This window comes from Fukomys damarensis, unplaced genomic scaffold, assembly GCF_012274545.1.
Source record: "Fukomys damarensis isolate Sample0158 unplaced genomic scaffold, DMR_v1.0_HiC HiC_scaffold_12, whole genome shotgun sequence".
Classification (NCBI taxonomy): Eukaryota; Metazoa; Chordata; class Mammalia; order Rodentia; family Bathyergidae; genus Fukomys; species Fukomys damarensis.
The window spans coordinates 53670931-53691193 of record NW_022900924.1 but is presented as its reverse complement, the minus strand read 5'-3'; the positions used below and the strand labels follow the sequence as shown (position 1 = coordinate 53691193).

Sequence of the window (20263 nt, the reverse complement as noted above, 5' to 3'; positions counted from 1 at the left end):
TGCTACGGGGGAGGCGCGCGCGTCCGCAGCTGCCGCGGCCCGAACCCGTAGGCAGCTCTGGGCTTGTAGGGGTTGGCGGCCATGGTCCGCCCTCCCAGGACCGGAAAATCAGCACCCTGTAACTGCTGTCGCACCATCTGCCAGGATGGTGCAGAGGAAGTCTTGGGGATTGATTCCTGCCTGTGCTGTAAAAACGTCCCAGACAGCTAAATATAGCCCCTAACGCCACATTTTGGGGTGACCGTGAGGCGGTAATTAGTCACAATTGATTATAATAATTAAGCACTTGCTCTTGTCGTCTGTAAACACAATCGAAGCGTACGTTTGCCGCTAAAAACTATGAAAGTGCCCCAGCTGGTTGATAAAGATCAACCTTAGTTTTGTAAAATTACGATTAAAAGAGAAAAGATTTTTACTTAAAAAAAAAAAAAAAAAGGTCGAAGGCCGTTTGAGTATACTACCCTAAAAGAAGATTCTTCTGAACCCCAGCTTGGATGAGTTGTTTTATTTGGGGGATCTAGTTTACACTTCTGTGTATTAACCTTCAAGGTAATTCGAAGTTTTGAGAAGTGAAGTGCGGATGTATTTTGAAAATGATAAATTAAGATGACAATAAAATCTGGAAGGCCAGTCGTTTTTAGCTATACTATATTAAAGGTGGTTTTTCTAATCCCTTGACCTAACAGGGCTTTTGGGTTTTATCAGGTTTTCTTTTCCTGTGAATCTGTAGCAATTCACCCAAGACTTAATGTGTTTTTTTGTTTGTTTTTGTTTTTTTGGTTATTTGAGACAGGGTCTCACTGTGTAGTTGAGACTGACCTAGAACTCACTGTGTAGCCCAGGCTGGTCTCAAACTCACAGCGATCCTCCTGCCTCAGCCTCCCAAGTGCTGGGATTACAGGCATGCACCACCACGCCTGGCTAGATTTAATGTGTTTTTATAGGAGGAGGATCGAGTTCTTCTAGGTGAAGCAGGCATTGAATACGAACAGTTTTCATTGGTTATACATTCTTAACGTATTTGTAAAATTCTACTAGAGATGACAACACTAGAATGTACAGCTGCTATGATCGGAACTGTCTCGTCGCTTGGTGCATTGAGGGCTTAATCTAAGTACAAGTGCAACCGTCTTAAACTTTTTTTAAAAAAATAGAACAGCCACGTGATAAAAACTTGTTTATTCAAAGGCTGTGACTTAGTCTCTAAACAGGAAGAAGAAATCATATTCTGAGTTAATGGCTATCAGCTTTATCTTAAACTTTCCTGGCTTCTGTCCAAGTTGTTAAAGCCTTAATGCTTTTTCAATACACTTTTCTTTTTAACTTCCTTGTTTTTCTGCCACTTCATTAAAACCCAAAGGTCAAGCTTTTGCAAAATAAATATTAACCATATAACAAATAAGTGACTACACGGGGTTTTTTTGTATGCACTTTCCCCTTACCTAGAAATTTGGGGCTTTTAAAATAAGTATTTAGGTATGGACTATGTGATGAAGAATATAAATACAATATCCTCACAAGTACACATATGAAGTAAGTTTATATGATTTCCTGGTATGACTGAAACAACCGAAGAATATGTGGCCACTGAGCAACCACACATATTTTTCGATTTTAAACTGTTTTTATTAGTCCATGTTTGCCGTACATAATGTTTACATTCATCTCGGAGTGGGTATATGTGCTTTGATTCTTTTTGTTCTTCCAACCCTCCCCCTCTCTAGATACCTTTCCCCTCCCCCCGTTTTCATTATTATTTTTTTAGTTCATGTGTGTGGCATGTAATGATTACATTTGTTGGAGTTGGTACATGTACATGGCACGTTTTAAATCTTTTATGTCCTCTTCCCCTCCCCCTCCACCTTTGGTCTTGATCCCCTTTGCATTTGAAAAAGCTCTATCTTCCCATTTCCTTCTGTCAGTCTTTTGTTTTGCTCTTTGTTTGTACTTTGAATTTCTCGTATGTAAGAAACCGTATGGTGTTTGGGATTGTGTGTCTGATTTATTTCACTTAACATGTTTTCAAGGTGCATCCATTTTCCTACAAATGTCTTAGATTTATCTTTTATAGCCAAGTAGTATTCCATTATGTATAGATACCACATTTTCTTTATCCATTCACATGTTGATAGACATAAAGGGTGCTTCCAAAATTTAGCTATTATGAATTGTGCTGCTATAAACATTGGTATGCATGTATTCCTGTAATATGATGTATTTAACTCTTGCAGGAAGATAGGTAAGAGGGGAATAGTGGGTGTTGATAGACATAAAGGGTGCTTCCAAAATTTAGCTATTATGAATTGTGCTGCTATAAACATTGGTATGCATGTATTCCTGTAATACGATGTATTTAACTCTTGCGGGAAGATAGGTAAGAGGGGAATAGTGGAGTCCAATGAAATTTCACTTTTTATTTTTTGGGAAATCTCCATACTGATTTCCATAGGAGGATTTCTTTTTCACCTCAGCTATGCCAGCACTTAAAATTCCTTTCTACCAAGAAAAACACAGTGAGCCATGCCAGTGCCAGTAGTTGTGGCCCCAACTACTCCAAGGCTGAGACAGGAGGATCATTTGAGCCAGGAGTTGAAGCCCAGCCTGGCCAGCATAGACCCCATGTCCAAATAAGAAAACAGAAAGAAAACCACAATAACTACTTTTTTTATTGAAAAGTTTATCTCTGCCTGAATTCATCATCTAGTGAGCATAACTTTTCAGTATTGAGCAGTCTTTTTTTTGTTTTGTTTTTTGAGACAGGGTCTCATTATGTACTCCAAACTGGAATCAGAATCCTCCCGCCTCACTTCCCAAGTGCTGGGATTACAGGCGCGGACCACCTTGCCCAGCTGGTAATCTCAGTAATAAAGCTGGTATTTTTTAAAAAATGATTAGGTTTAGGTTGGATGCAGAGACACATGTCTATAATCCAGCACTTGGGAGGCTGAAGCAGGATCGCTGCAAGTTCGAGACCAGCCTGGCTACATAGTGAGTTCAAGACCAGCCTAAACTACATAGCAAGACCCTGTCTCAAAAAAAGAGAAAAGATTGGGCTTTACTTTTGGCTTTAATTTTAAAAAGTAAATTGTAGGGAGCTGGGAATGTAGCTCAGTGGTGCAGCACCAACCTGGCCAGCTCAAGGTTCTGAGTTCGATCCCCAGTACTGAAAAAAAAAAAGTTAATTCCTTAATTTGTGCTACCAGTAAAATGACTTTTATAATACAGAGTCATTTAGAATACGTGCTCTCAAACTTGTTTAAGTGACAGAGCACCTGGTGGTATCCTTGCAGATTTAATTCTAACAAAAGAACCAAAAATAATTTTGTAATCAGAAAACATGTTGTGTATCTGTAGGTTTTTCAATTTCAATATAAAATAATACATTTAGAACCTAAAATAGATGAAGTAACACTTTGTACGTGTCAAGTTTAGTGAGAAGCATAAGTAGGCAAAACAGGGCAGTATGATGTTTGATGACTAATGATTTTTTTTTTCTCTTTAGGAGTTTGAGAATACCAGTAGCCAAGAGTTTCATAGCAAGGGAAAAAAGCACTGGAAAATTTTTTTTTTTCTGTGAAGGAAAAGATAGTATTCTTTTTCAGTTAGAGCAGTGTATTGCCTAGTCTAACATATTAAGATCTAAATGTTTCACCCTGTCTTTGTTTCTCTCACCAAAGTCTAATAGGCATATTGCTCATCTGATGTTCTAGTCTAGGATAATCATTACTTGTTACATTTCTAGCCAGATAACTAGAGGTTTTAGTTGGTTTTGAGTCTCTTCTGGTGGGTAAATATGATCTTGGTGATTGCATTAAGGAATTGGAAGCGTTACGGGCTGGGAGTGTAGCTCAGTGGTAAAGCAAGTGCTTAACCTGAACAGGGTTTGATCCCCAGCACCGCACACACAAAACAGGACATGCACACATGTGCGCACACAGAAGAAATTGGAAATGTTGATAACTGCCTGAAAACTGGACTTTAAATGTTGTCTTTGTAAAACTTGGCTTAAGAACTACTGCTCTAGAAGAGTACTTCATTTTGTGAAATTCTAAAAACTGATCATCAGGGGCTGGGGTGTGTGGCTTAGTTGTAGAGCATTTGGCTTAGCATGGGCATGATCCCTAGCACCAAAAAGAAAAAAGAAAAGTGGTCATCAGGTAGTTTGTGACGGAGTGAAATACCTGAAATGTGTAAAACCTGCTTGTTTTTATATAGTACTTTGTTATACAGTTTGCTGGTTAATTTTAAAATGAAGGATTTACTATGTTGCCATTATTTACTGAGTTTCCTTTTAAGTTGCTGTATATTTTTAAAGATAAATCTCTTGGTTGACGTTTTTTGTTTGGTCTGGGTTCTCCATCTGTGGTTACATCTGAGGACAACAATGGAGTATTGTAAAGCATGGCATCTGGCAATGCACTACTTAACTGCTTCCTAGTACAATATTTAGTCTTCAGAAGGCAATACTAATTAACCGTGATAGTAATCTCTTTTAGACGATTCCTTTATTCTGAAGGAAAAAGAAGCCTGTTTTAGTACAGCTACTCTGTAGATCAGTTGTTATTGTGTATCTTCTTCAGACTTTGTACCCTGACGTCTCTGTCTCTTGCCCTTACGATAGATAGATAGATAGATAGATAGATAGATAGATAGATGTTGGTAAGTATTACCTAGAAGTCCTGGAGAAGATGGCCAGGTGAATTACCTTGCCCTTTCTATGCCATAAGGTATAATATTAGACCAAATGAGTATTGAGAGACTCTATTTTAATTTTTGAAGAATTCTGTTTTATTATCAATCTTGGAATTCTTGTTTGGTTGCAGTCTTACCCCTACAGTCTAAATTTGAATCCAAATCCAATATTTGTAACTCCAATGTCAGACACAGAGTAGGCTCTGTACAAATGTTTTTTGAATGACCCAAATCCTTACATTGGCTTAGATCTTATTATTTGTTGAGAGAATATTTCCTTAGCCCAAAACATATAGTCCCTAACCTGACCAAATTGCAATATTCTTTACAAACAAGTTAGAATGAAGTCTGAAAGTAAGGAAACACATAAGGTGACATTTGTCTCATAATCGTTACACAGGTGTGGATCTAGAGATATGCTTGCATATAATTAAAAATCTGTAGTTTCTTTTTGGTTTGGGGATTAATTTTTGAATTTGCTAAAGTTGTTTAGAATTTGAGTTCTATTTATAGATTTCTGGTCCTAAAGTTGGAATTGCTTGTGTTTAAATACTGTTGCTATTCTGTGCACAACTCAGTTCTAGTTTTTTTTCTTAAGCATTCTTGTCTTTCCCTTCCACAAAAAGAAAGAAAAAGAATTGTGCTACATTAAGTGTGTTTTTATAGCAGATCTATAAGGCTCAACAAAGCAGAAGACATATTTATGTATTTAAAAATTATTTGATGAACTCAGATAATATATAGAAAATCTAGATAACTAAGGATTTGAAACCTGAATTTTTCTGAATTCTTAAGATTTATTTATTTTGATTTCATAATTATACAATACATAGTAACTAAATTGTTTACTTATGGTAATCTTGATAGACTCTTAGAATTATCTAATGGCACCGGATATCAATTTCCAGATATTCTTCAAATATCCAAAGTGGAATTATAGGATATGTATTTTTCTTAATCTCAGTGCCATATTTAGCTTGGTGTTAACATGAATATTTTACTTATTTTTTACTCAAGAAATCTTACTGTGGATAAAATACTCGTTGATTAGAAAACTAGTTTATATATAAAAAAACTAAAATTATTAATTTGCTTTAAGTGTTGGTCTTCTTGACTTTCTATGCAAAGTCAGTCAGAAACTACAGTTTATTAAGAACTTTTTACAACATATTAGTAAATAATGCCAACTGTGCTTAAACTGATTCATGTCTGATTTATATATTGCTATTCTCCATTTATTTTAGGTGTGGTTTATTAAGAACTTTTTACAACATATTAGTAAATAATGCCAACTGTGCTTAAACTGATTCATATCTGATTTATATATTGCTATTCTCCATTTATTTTAGGTGACATTAAGACAACACAAATACTTTGGCTGAAGCTTTGATTGAGCAAATGCTAGAAAGGTATACTTACAATATTTATAAACTATGAAAACATTGTTAGAAATTGTAAACTTTTTTTTTTTTTTAACTTTAACCATAGAACCCTTACACCAAGTGACAAGGAACAGTTAGTTCTAACCTTAAGATTATAAAGAAGCTGGGCATGGCCACATGCCTATAATCCCAGGACTCTGGGTAGTTGAGCCAGGAAGATCACAAATTCAAGCCCAGCCTAGCCAATTTAGCCCCTGGCTCAAAATTTTAAAAATTTAAAAAATCTTCATAGGAAGGCAATGTCACAGTCATTTCTTTTACTGCCTACCCACTCCTTTCTATTCCTTCCTGAGAGTCTCACTTCTGCATTTTTCTCCAGACTTCAAGATACCAAAATAGGTGATCTCTACTCATTTTTCTGGGACATAGGTCAAATACATGTAATTTCAAATCTACCTAGCAATCAGAAAGTAGGCCTACAGCATTTATGAGTTCCACAGTTGGAAATAAACCCTAGAGTATCTTTAGCAGGAAGTATCTTAAGTCATTCTTTTCAAGTGAGAGTGTGGCTCCAGGAATAAAGCTTCTGAAAAAACTAGGAAAACAAAGAAAGGAATACTAATTTTTCCTGACAACTGGGTATCTTTGGTAGCCAGTCAGTGACATGACAGTCTGATCATATTGTGCCCACTAACTCATCTAAATACATATTTTTTCATGTATGATCTCCTTTCCTACTGTATATGACTTCCTATGATTTTAACCAAAGAGAAATTTAGTTCTTAAAATATGGTATTTTGTTGTGCATTCTGAACACATTTTCAATTAAACAATGAGAAAATGCAATGTGTGGAAATACAGGCTTAATAGTATTTGAGGTAGGGGATTTAGCTCAGTGGCACCATATACCTGCCTAGCAAGTACAAGGTCCTGAGTTCAGTCCCCAGTACCAAAAAAAAAAAAATAGTATTTTATTGTTAGCACAAGCAGTTATATCTCTAGTTAAAGTCACAATTGCTTAAGTTTTTTGAACCTGAAATGCAATAAGAATTTAAATTAGATAAGCTAAATTTATTTATGTATTTTATTTTATTTATATATATTTTTGGTACCAGGGATCGAACTCGGGACCTTGCACTTACAAGGCAGGTGGTGGAACCACTGAGCTAAATCCCTGACCGTAGATAAGTTAAATTTAAAAATGAGTTTTTAAAAGAAAAATTGAATTCTCAATTTGAGAAGCTAACTTTGTGACTAATCCAGTCATAGTGTAAAACTAGTAAAGCAATGATTCAGATATGAGTTATACTACAGGTCACCACAGTTTGTTTATAATTATTGAATTGTTCCCATATACTTTAAAAGTACCAATAAACTCAATGAAAAAAAATAATAATTGTTCCCTCTTATTACTTGATGTATCACATAAATTTTCTCAACAACAAAAAATTGACATTTAGACAACAGTAATGATCTGTCTTGTCTTGCTTTGGAGAATAGATTCTTGTATATAAAAATATAACAGATAACTTCAAATTAATACCATATTTGGTACAGTATATGCTGCTGCCTACATATATGCAGGAGCTTGGAATTCAGAAGTGTTCTGTGCGCTGTAAGTAGGTTTTTAAGATTTAACCCATGCTTGTATGCACGTACATGTGAACACACACACACACACACACGCACAGACGGCTGCAACCCAAGAAGTTGGATGGCCTGCAGTGCAGCAAACGTAAACTTTTAAATTATCAGGGATGATACCGATTTTAAAACTAAACATTGGGTTGGGATAGGGCTGTGTGACCAAGACTGTGTTTAGCATACCGGAGACCCTGGGTTCAATCCCCTGCGTCAAAATCCACAACAAACAACGAGAACAAAATATTTTAAGCTCAGATATTTTTATTCACTTAGTGATTAAAATTAACAAAATGAAATGGAGCTTTGATTTGTTCTTTGGCAAATCTGTTCCTAAAATCTCCAAAGCTGCTAGAGTTGTTAGCTAATCCTTAAGAGTTCAGAAAGTATGTGGTAAAAAAAAAAAAGATTGTCTTTAGATCTGTTTTGTTTCAAGCTTCCATGGCTGCATCAGTCTTTTGATACACAGTTAGGACAGAGATTGAGCTCCTGCTAGTTAATCAAGCCTTTCCTGGTAGCTGTCCAAGAACTTCCTGATTTTTTTTCCAGAATTCTCAGAGAAGACCAAAGAGCATGATCCTCTCCAGTCATTTTAGGAGTTTTTAAAAATCTCAGCTTATTGCCTCTGAATCCCCACCTCAGGGTCTTAGATGAAAATACTGTATTACTTATTTCATTCTTATCTTCCATTCCATTTGACTGATAAAAGTGCCTCGGTTTTCTCTGACTTCACTTGCAGGAGGGAAGATGGGCTAGGGGATGGACCAGGTGTCTACAGAATGCAAGCATTTAAGAGTCCTTCAGATATCGTGCTCAGCTTCTCTCCCCTGAACGATTAGAATAGCCTGGTGTACATCTACTGGAGGAAAATCCTACCACCTAGACTTCAGGAAGATCGAGTGCTAGGCTATACAGGAAGAGGTTAAAAATATTAATAGAAGTGTAAGGGGACAGGTATGGCAGTGCACATGGCTGCGGCAGGAGGACTGTGAGCTCAAGACCAGCCTGGGCTACATAGCAACTTCAAGGGCAGGTTGGAAGCACAGCGAGACTCTGCCTTTAAAAAAGTAATAGTTGAAGGTGAACTGTGTTGTCTGTGCCATGGTGGCTTCTTGCCTATGATACCTTATATTGTTACGTATTTTTTTTTTGGCAAAATGCTCTGTTGCAGCTTTATTAAAGAACAAAACAAAATCCCAAAAAATTAATGTTTCTAAGCCCTAGGTCTAGCACAGTCTCTTGACAGACAACAGTAGGAATATAAATACTTACTGCTAGTGGTGGTGATTATAACCACATGGGTAAGAGCTGGAGATTAGCTCAGTGGTTCCTCCACATGCCTTGCAAGCACAAGGATCCAAGTTTGATCCCCAGTACCCACCCCCAAAAAAATCTAGTAACCACATGGGTAAACAGTGAGGGAATCCGTGAAAGTTGATATATTTAGTGAATATCACAATAAGGATCGCAAGTTCAAGCCTATGCTGGGCAATTTAGTGAAAGACCCTGCTTCAAAATAAGATATATAAAAGGGCTGGAGATGTTGCTCAGTGAGAAAGCCCTGTTTTGGGGGTTTTGTTTGTTTGTTTTGTTTTGCCAGTAAAAAAAAGTGAGGAAAAATGACATAATAATATGGAAAAGAATATATAATAAAGCTCTTGCTTTTTTTTTTTTTTTTGTACCTGGGATCGAACTCCAGTCTTTGTGCTTGCAGGGCAGGCAGCAGAACCACTGAGATAGATCCCCAGCCCTCCCTGGCCCTGTTCTTGATTTTTTATCACATTTTCTTTGTGCACCTAAGGAATTTTTTTTTTTTGGTGACAGGGTCTCACTACATAGTTGAAACTGACCTGGAACTCACTGTGTAGCCCAGGCTAGTCTCAAACTCACAGCAATCCTCCTGCCTCAGCCTCCCGAGTGCTGGGATTACAGGCGTGCACCACCACGCCCGGCTTACCTAAGGATTTTTTTTAAAATTGGATATAATTTAATATGCGATCAAATATACAAAATACTGTACAGTCTTAAGATTGTTAGCTCTCAAGTCCCAGTTTTATTTGTGGCTTGTGAGTATAAGATGACATCCCATTTTATGGATTATCCATGACATTTAGCTACCTTCTTGTTGCTGCCATTGCTGATATATTTCAGGAACAAGCTGGGACTTTCAGAAGGGATTGCAAATGAGATTCTAAAAATATGGAATAGCTGAGGATTACTTTAAGAACACAAACCAATTATATATATGTTGGATCATGTATCACCTTCGAGAAATGTACAGAGTGGGAGTAGAGTGCCCTTAAAATTAACATCAGACAATTGATATCTATAGCAAAATGCCTAAAATCCATTGGTTACTTATTTATAGTAGTCTCCGCAGGCTTGGAGGATTTTCTTGTATTAGTGAAAGGAAGCAAGGCCTAGATAACATGCTTTTTAAAAAATCTCTATTACCTATTTGTAATGGGAATATGGGGGAAGTAGAGAGGGTAAATAAAGCACTTAATTTTTGGCATATATACCTCCTATTTTCTATTCCTGGGTGCACTAATATACATATTTTTCTTTTAGCAGATGTTTTATGGTCTACTTTTTCATTTACTATCTGGCTAATACTTCTTCATACACTCTCATTTCCCTAATCTATTGTAGGGCCTTAAGTATTTTCTACTAATACAACATTGAATATATCTATAGATAAATCTTTCCATATATTCCTGATTATTTTCTTGGGGAGAGATTGCTAGAAAGAGACACTAGTCAAACAGTACACATATTTTTAAAGTCTGTTGATGCAGCTAAATTCATTTATAGCAGTGCTATATTAAGTTAAAAGTTTTTTAGAATTCTGCCTAGTCAAATTTTGTCTTACATCTTTCTGATTAATCTTTGAAAGTTGGTAAATAAAATGAAACCCAGCTATATAAAAGGAAGATGGAAGGTTATTAGAAGCTTAAAATACATACGGTATCCTTTCAAACCGGGAACTTCAGAAATGCTATTACAAATTACCCCAATGTTCTAATAATGCAAATGCTAGTTTTTCTTCATTAACTTTTAATAAAATAGTACCCTGAACCTTATGTGAACTATATTAATTGTAACTGTTGTATTTATATCCAAAAAATTATGTAACTTTTTAATCCCCTTCCCCCTCAAACCCCCTCCCCTCACCATGTACAAAATTTTGTAACTTAAATACTGAATTTTTTACACAAAAACTTACATTTTTTTTTTAAATTTTAGCCACATAAAGAAGATCCTTGACAGCCATTTCACAACAATTATATAGTCAACTGATGTAACAATGGTACTAATATTGGGACGCAGACTAAACAGAGAGGATCTTGGGGTGCGTGATTCCCCAGCAACTAAGCGTAAAGTTTTTGAAATGGACCCTAAATCTCTGACAGGCCGTGAGTTTTTTGACTTCTCTTCAGGATCATCCCATGCCGAAAACATACTCCAGATATTTAATGAATTCCGAGACAGCCGCTTATTCACAGATGTGATCATTTGTGTGGAAGGAAAAGAATTTCCTTGCCACAGAGCTGTTCTCTCAGCCTGCAGTAGCTACTTCAGAGCTATGTTTTGTAATGACCACAGGGAGAGCCGAGAAATGTTGGTTGAAATCAATGGTATTTTAGCTGAAGCTATGGAATGTTTTTTGCAGTATGTTTATACTGGAAAAGTGAAGATCACTACAGAGAATGTCCAGTATCTCTTTGAAACCTCCAGCCTCTTTCAGATTGGTGTTCTCCGGGATGCATGCGCCAAGTTCTTAGAGGAGCAACTTGATCCCTGTAACTGTTTGGGAATCCAGCGCTTTGCTGACACCCATTCCCTCAAAACGCTCTTCACAAAATGCAAAACCTTTGCGTTACAGACTTTTGAGGATGTGTCCCAGCATGAGGAATTTCTTGAGCTTGACAAAGATGAACTCATTGACTATATTTGTAGCGATGAACTTGTTATTGGTAAAGAGGAGATGGTTTTTGAAGCCGTCATGCGGTGGGTCTATCGTGCTGTTGATCTGCGAAGACCACTGTTGCACGAGCTCCTGACACATGTGAGACTCCCTCTGCTGCATCCCAACTACTTCGTTCAAACCGTTGAGGTGGACCAGTTGATCCAGAATTCTCCCGAGTGTTACCAGTTGTTGCATGAAGCAAGACGGTATTATATACTCGGGAATGAAATGATGTCCCCAAGGACAAGGCCACGCAGGTGAGAGGACTGTTTACAAGTTGCTACTTTTTATCATTTCTTTATCTTTTTCTCTATTAAAAAGCTAATATGTGTTAAGCCGGGCGTGGTGGCACATACCTGTAATCCCAGCACTCTGGAGGCTAAGGCAGGAGGATCGCTGCGAGTTCGAGACCAGCCTGGGCTACATAGTGAGCTCCAGGTCAGTCTCAACTACATAGTGATCCCTGTCTCAAAAAAACAGACAAACAAACAAAAAACTAATATGTGCTTGCAAAACAAATAGCATTCATTGTGGGTAATTGGTACATACACATCCAAAAGTTGTTTTGAAATAGTTTTATAATTCTTGAGTCCTATTGTAGTGACGTCATTTATGTGTTTAGTTTACATGTAGCCTTTTACAATTTGAGGCTTTTTTGGGGTTATGCAAATCATGAGAATGAAGGCTGTAGTGAAGACTAGATTCAACAGTGATTTTTCTCGTTATTGTTGTTCTATCAAAGGCTTTGTGACTACATGCCTCAGCACACTTCACTTTTCTTTCCAGCGGATCGTTGGGTGCAGAGTTAGCCACTTTAGAGAGGCTCTCTTAGACTACCTGTACTTGGTAAATTTATGTTTGAGGTAGAATGCAATTATTCGTATATTTCTTGCAGTAGATTATTTCTGTAAAATGCCTGTAGATTTTAATTTATAACTATATAAAGATAATCTTCCATGCCTACATAACAAAAGAATAATGTTAATTTTATTGTGAATGACAAATGCATATTTTGAGTATTACGATGAAGAATTTAAATATATTTCTGACAGCTAAAGTTGCTGTTGGTTTTTTGTTCTTTTAAGTTGTAAAAAAACCACAGAATTTACCATCTTACCTACTTTTAATTACACACCCAAGTAGTGTTAAATATATCCACGTTGTTGTAAAGATAGTGTTTATTTTTCCATAACATCTCCATTTTTATATAAATTTACTATAGCATTGGTCAAAAAAACTACATTTTATTCTTTGAATAGGAGTGTTACTTTTTTATGTGATTAAAATTCTTCATTGTGAGGTAGTTTGTCTTTAAAAGTCTAAACTAGTATACTTGTAGTAAAATGAGGATAGTGTTTATTTCCTTAAAACTATAAAGGCAATAATCTTTAAGTACCAGCATATATAGAGAGTACCTAATAATTATGAGCTATTATTATGTATGTAGTATAAGGTAGGTCTCACCCACTTTAAGAAAACTTCAGTATTTGAAAGTCTGATCTTTTTAAACATTAGATACAATATTGGGTAACTGGTATTACAACAAATTGATGTAATTCTTTGTATTAGAATACATTGTTCTTTAATTATCTGAGTGTAGTTAAAAGTAGTAGTCTTTGGGCTGGGTGGATGTAGCTCAGTGGCACTGTGCCTGCCTAACAAGCATAAGGTCCTGAGTTCGATCCTCAATACAATAATAATAATAATAATAGTCTTAAAAGAAACATTGATAATTTTACTTCCAGCCTTTCAATAAAAGACAGAAATCATGATTTTATTCTATAAATGCACTGATTTTTTTTTTTTTAAGGACATTCAGCTGATTTTAAGAAATTGGGAAGACCAAGGTTCCTGAATGTATTCATTAAAAAAGCCAGGTAGCCTCAGGACAGTGTGATTACCTCTCAGACTTTTTTGGACACAAAATGTCCCTACAAAGGGAGAATTTTCCAAGCAGAATCCTCTTGTAGTAGACAAAATGTTCTGGGGTCAAATGGGGCTAATTAATAAACCTATCTTGCATAGCTCCTGGTATTAGCCTAAGGACCAGTGGTTATAGGTTGTAACATCAAGTAAGTTAATTGTGAATATTACTTATAAAAACATGACCTGAGTAAAATCAGATTACAGTCTCAGTGCCCATCCACTACTTTAAGGATGTAATTTTCCTAATTCACATAATTAGTTGATTTCCAAAAATGTATTTTATATGCCATTTTAAGGGAACCAATTCACTTTGCACAGTGAAACACATAGCATCACCTTTCTTTAGGACACCAGTAGGAAAAACCAAACTATAGTCATATTGAAGTTTTAGGCCACCATAAATATAATAGCAGTATTTATGTAGGCATTAAATAAGGGTTATAACTCTGCCATCACCTTTTGACCCTGAGCATTTTTTCACTTGTGTGTTCCTGCTTATTGGCCTCAATTCCTAAACATGTCACCCTCTGAGCAGCGTGTATTGTCTGTGCAGGTTTTCATCTTCCTTCTTTGAATGAGGAGTGAGGTCTCCACTTCTTCAACCACAGTTCCTTCCTCTGGCCTCTGCTCCAGTCACTGCTAAAACTCCTCTAAGGCTGGTCATCACTGACCTCCTGTTTTTTTATTTGCCAGTCTTTTTCTCCTATCCAACCCTAACCCTAACCCTAAGTTTTGACAGTATTAATTGCCTTATCCCTCTTGAAACGCCTCCATTGGCTTCTGGAATACTGTTCTCATGGTCCCCCTGTTTCTCCAGCTGCTCTTTTTCAATGTGATAGTTCTTACTCCCATATCTAGTCTTTGAAGTGGAGATTATCTGTTTGGCTTGCTTCTGTCTTGCCTTATATAGGTGATCTCATCTCGTCTAGTCTCGTGGTTTAATTACCCTACATGCTATTAACTACCAAACCTGTGTCTCCAGCCCAGTCCTTTCTCTTTCATTTGTTCGTTCACATTTTTAAATGTTTACATATTTTTACTTTATTACTTTTATTTTTTACTTGTATGTTTCTTTTTAATTTTACATGTATTTTTATTACTTCAGTGTTTATCTTTTTAAATAACAGGCAAAAGAACATTATTACAACTAAAGTTAATATTATCCCTTAAAATGGGATATATTATCCCATATTCAATCCCTATTCAGATCTTTTTCAAACTGTCCTTTAGTAGACCTGGATCCGATTTAGGATCACTCATTACATCTAGGAATTCCCAGAAAATTCTTTTTTTTTTTTAATTGAGTTTATTGGTACTTTTTAAGTACACAGTACAGTTACATTCATCATTGGGATCTTGTACCTTTACATGATATGTCTTGGTTCTTATTTTTCCCCCCATACCGCTGCCCTCCCTTCACTCCCTCCACCCTCCCCTATTTACAAAGACTTTCTTTCCATTTTTTCCTTTTCTTGTATTATTTTCTTTTCCAGGAAATTCTCTCTAATTCTTAAACAATTCTTTTTCAAGATTCTGTTTTTTGATGGAAAAGTTGTCCAGAAAAATGTTCTACTTTCTGGATTAGTCCATAAGGAAGGAACCTTATAGTGTTATTTAGATACATTTCCTGGAATTGAAAGTTGGCTGTAAGAGCTTCATTTTGAAGTATACTAGTTAAACATTTGTGGCTAGAATTCATCCTACATAATGTTCACATATTGTATCATATTAGGAGACACAGCATATCCAGTCATCTTTCCATTAATGATGCAAAATTTAACTGGAAAAGGGTGGTGACAATTTGATCCCTTCTGCCACCATACTAAGTTAACATTTCCTACATTGGCCAGTACTTTTTTAGTGTTTATCCTATGCCAAGTACTCACCAGTGCTCCAGCTATACTGGGTGCTCCACCTCTATTATACCTGTCTTTTTTGTTTTTGTCTGTACCAGGGATTGAACTCTGGTCCTTGCGCTTGCAAACCATTGAGCCAAATCCCTGGCCCTATGCCCATGTTTTTTGGACGATAGAGAAAGCCCCAGAATGTACTCTGTAAAAAAACTGTGTAAAAAAGAGTTGTGATGGAAGTTCCTTAATAAAAAGCCAGTCTAAGCACAAAAGCTTTGATAATCAGCCAGATATCATGGTGCACACCTGTAATCCCTGCATTTGGGAGGCTGAGGCAGGAGGATCACTACAAATTCAAGGCAAGCCTGGTCTACATAGTGAGACCCTGGTTTGCTCAAGTTAAAGAAATAAGTAAATAGGATGGGGATTTAGCTCAGTGATTTTGGCGCCTGCCTTGCAAGTGCAAGGTCCTGAGTTCGATCCCTGGTACCAAAAAAAAAAAAAAGTAAATAAATAGGCAGGCAAGCAAGCAGATAAGTAAAACAACAAGCAAACAAGCTTTGTTAATCTGCCAGGTTAGATGTAAAGTCTCGGTTAGACTGAGAAAAGCGAATCACAGAAGAGAATAAAGCTTAGAAGCTATTGTTATATTTCTAACAATATATATTTTGCAACTATAAATCTTTGTCCTGGTACATACTACTATTTTTAGTAAACAGTGCAAGCATCGCAATGCGTTCAGAGTACTGGCTTCAGAATCAGATAGGCTTTCAAATCTGACTCTGTACAGATAGTTAATCCCATGATTTTGGACATAACTTCTCTCTGTATCAGTCTCGTCCTCTGTAGCACACAGAGCCTAGCATTTGACACAGAAATTTGTAATGAAAGATTATAGATGGTTTCATGAAGAAAATTGTTAATGTTTTAAATTTGGTCTATACATTTACCATCCAGGAAATGGAGTCTGAGAGATAGAAATACTTGCTATCAGATGCTTTATTTTAGGGGCTGGGGATAAAATTCAATGGTAGTTCACTTGCCTGGCGTGTGTAAGGCCCTGCGTTCAATCCCCACCACTGCAAAAAAGAAACAGTTATTTTAGACATGATTTTTAAGAATTAATAAGCTGTGCATCTGTTCCAGTATGTTTTTCTCAAAGCTTATTTTCCAATTGTTCTAATTTAAGAACTGAATGCTATGTGTGACACAAAGATACCTACTTTGCTGTTCCATTAAAAATAATAGTCACTCCGATCTAGGAAGTGCACATACGATTACACGTGTTAGCTCATCAATACTCCGAACAGTCCTGAGTATTAGTGCAGTTGTTACAGCCCCTTTCCAGATGAGCAAACAGGCTTGAGGAGTAACTCATTCGAGGTCACATCACCTGGCAAGTGGTAAGGCAAAGCTTCAAAAAATCAGGTGCTCTGGCTACAGAGTTCATACTCCTGACCAGGGCAGGCACTGCCTCTGCTGTACTTTCTGAATATTGGTATTTTTAAAACAAATTTTGTTTTATCCCTATCCCATTCCTCCCTCAAGTCCCCTCCCCTCCCGACACACAAAAGCTTTGTTTCCATTTTTTCCTTCTATTTTCACTTTTTTTCTTGTCCCTCCCTCCTTTGTTCCCCTTCCCATTTGAACACTTCCTTCCCATTTCCCAACATCCATTGCAATTTCACTCCTTATTTCCACTCTCGGTTTCTCACACTACAGAAACAGCGTGGTATTTAAACACGTGTGTCTCATTGATTTCACTAAGAATACAGTCTCAGGGTCCATCCATTTATCTGTAGATGTCTCAGACTCGTCCTTCTTTAGGCAGAGTAGTACTCATTTGTATTTAAAAAAAAAACACATCTTTATCCACTTGTCAGTTGATGGGCATTAGGGCTGTTTCCAAGCTTTAGCTATTACACACTGTGCTGCTATAAACATGGGTGTGCATATATCTCTGTGGTATTATGCTTTTAATTTTTTCGGGAAGGTACCAAGAATAGGTGTAGCTGGGTCAAGTAGAACCTCTAGTTTTTGTTTCTTGAGGAATCTGCACAGTGAGTGCACCAGTCTAGACATTCCTACCACCAGTGGAGAAACGTTGCTTTTTCCCCACTGACCCTCCAGCATTTATTATTGGTTGATTTATTGATAGCAGCCATTCTTTCTGGAATGAGATGGAATCTCAGCATTGTTTTAATTTTCATTTTACAAATGACCAGTGATGTTGACCATTTTTTCTGATTATTAGTATTTTTAAGGCATTTTTTAAAAATGCTTTTTATTTTATAGCAGATTATTACTAGGCTTTTATTTAGTGCCCCTTTTTTGGATTGGGGGGCTTGAGACAGGGTCTCACTGTATATTCTGGGTTGGCCTTAAACTCACAGTGGTCTTCCTGCCTCAACCTCCCAAGTGCTGGAACTACAGGCGTGCACCACCACACCCAGTCCTAGCATTCCTAATTTTCCTTCCTTTTCCTACTCTCCCTCCTGTAGCCCTCTGAGGAATCCCCTAACAGATTGGAAACTTGTTTCCAAGTCAAAAGTTTAATATTTCTGTAGAAATCATTTGAAGAGGGAAAATTCTTATTAGTGTGTACATGTTTAGACTCAGGACCACTTTGAACTCCTTGAGAATGATAAAGGAGCCAACTGAACCAGTGCTTAAATTTTCTCTAATATTTGAGTTGCATCTGAGCCTTCTGTACACTGCTAGGTTTCCAACCATTTTCACCTGGAGAAAATGACAGCTTTGCTAGGGATGGGCTCTCTTTCTTGGCCTTGGCCCAATTCATGAGTCTTAACTGTGGTAGTAATTGTACCTGCTTCTAATGTTTCATGATCCTGACCATGGCTTGGTAATCTGATTCAGATCTCTGATGCACTTCATTTTCATTCCTGCCCCAGAACAAATACTGATTTCCATGTTTCCCATTCCATCCTGAATACCAGATTTTAATCTTCTGATTGCTTGGTAGACAGGTTCTGATTGCATCAGTCCCAATCCAGGTTGTCCGTACTGTAATGATTTTCTGGAAAGAGTTATTAACCCTGATGCTAATTTCAATTCTGTCTACGAAATGAGCTTCCCAATAGAAACATAGATGGCACTAAGCTGGACTTCCAAAATACTGACCATACATGGCAAATTGTCCTCCCCTCCTCCCCTCCTCTTTCCCTCAGTGCTGGTGATTGAACCTAGGCCTTTTGCATGCTGGGCAAACATTCTTAGCACTGAGATACACCCCCAGCCCGGTTTCTGATTGTTTTAATGTTAAGGTGACATCTTGTGGCTCAGGATTCAAGCACATCTATGATTAGTTCCTGATGATCATTTCTGGTTTTAAAAAACACTTTGAGTCTTTGATGAGTACTGCTATTTCCTCATAAAAAGCATTCTACTCTTGCAGTTTCCAGTGCAAAGCCTGACCCCACAAGGTGCTGCTGTGTCTTTAACAGGTTTAAAAAGTAAAATAGGTCAGCCTAGGGGGCAGACTTAACATTAGCTATGATAGGCTGATTAATTCATTGACCTCAGCCTCCATAAGTCTGTTCACAGGAAGAAGTGTAACTGCCAAGCAAAGTAGGTATTTAAGACTTTCCACCCAGCATATTCTCTTCCTGGAGGCTGGTCACCACATGGGAAGACAGAGTATTCAAAGGCTGGCTGGCAGACGTGGCAGCTAAGCAAGGAGTTAGTAGATCTTTAAAACTGAGTCCTCTTTGCTAGTATAGCTTGAGGATGTCTCATTCATTTCCTAAAGAACCAGTAAAGTTCACTTCACGTCAGCACAGCTAGGATTCTCTCCCTTAGTAACTTGAATGGGCACAGCAAATGTTTACCTCTGTGGTTATTAATTCTCATTCATTTACTTCTGCTTCTGGGGCTGACCAGTCCCCTCTTCTGATATATATAGTTCTTTATTTAGATAAATTAGTGCATGGAATTTGGTAATATAGACTAGAGAGCCATTCTGTCTCTTTAAGGCTTAAAAATCTCATATCTCTGTTTTAGTTCAGGGTTTTTAGTTTAATGGTCTGATTTTCAGATATTTTTTAGTTTTACATGCTGAATAGACTATATCACAAATATCTCTTTCCACTTTCCCACTGCATAGGAGAACACTTCCTTTCCCTGTGTGTGTGTGTGTGTTTTGAGAGAGAGAGAGAATATGTTTACTTATTGACCAGGATCACTCCAGTGCTTCTTGTTGAGAGTTCACTGGTCTCAGGCATATCTGTTGTTCTTAAGTAGGTCTGTTATTTCAATCAGAAATTCCTGTATTTCACCCTTTGAGATTCTTAACTGAGTCAGGTAATTATTACATGTTTTGTATTGATTTGGTTTAGAATGTTCTGTGGATTTATAATTACTTTACATATAAATCAAAGAATGTGATCTTTTCTCAAAACTATGACAAGAGAAAAAATTTTAAATATATCTCCATTGTAAAAAGGACAGTTTGGATGTCATATTTTCGTAGGAAACAAATGGTGAAACTAGAGCTGAAAATATTTATTTCATTATAGCAGAAAATCAGAATTTTTACTTTAAAGAATTAGTGAAATAGAATAAATCTGGCCTAGAGCCCAGTGTGGTGGCACATACCTGTAATCCCAATACTTGGGAGGTTGAGGCAGGAGGATCGCCATGAGTTTGAGGCCAGCCTGGGCTACGTAGCAAGTTCAGGGCCAGCCTGAACTATGAAGGGAGGGGAAAAAAAAGGGAATAAATCTGGCCTAAAATAACATGGGCATCTAGAATTTTATGTACGTTACTGTCATTACTTGACTGCC

The 20263-nt window shown here is 37.0% G+C and overlaps 1 protein-coding gene across 2 annotated transcripts in view; it reads left to right on the top strand.

Annotated features, from left to right (window-relative positions):
- The first annotated feature begins 6 nt into the window (after positions 1-6).
- The window catches only part of Klhl24 (kelch like family member 24), a 38600-nt gene continuing 18343 nt past the window's right edge, over positions 7-20263 (top strand). The window contains exons 1-3 of one of the 2 annotated variants that reach the window (XM_010624286.3): positions 7-251; positions 6042-6101; positions 10962-11942. In XM_010624286.3, the coding sequence (XP_010622588.1) occupies positions 11023-11942 (920 nt within the window). In that variant the 5' untranslated portion in view covers positions 7-251; positions 6042-6101; positions 10962-11022. The other variant, XM_010624287.3, reaches the window with a different exon arrangement.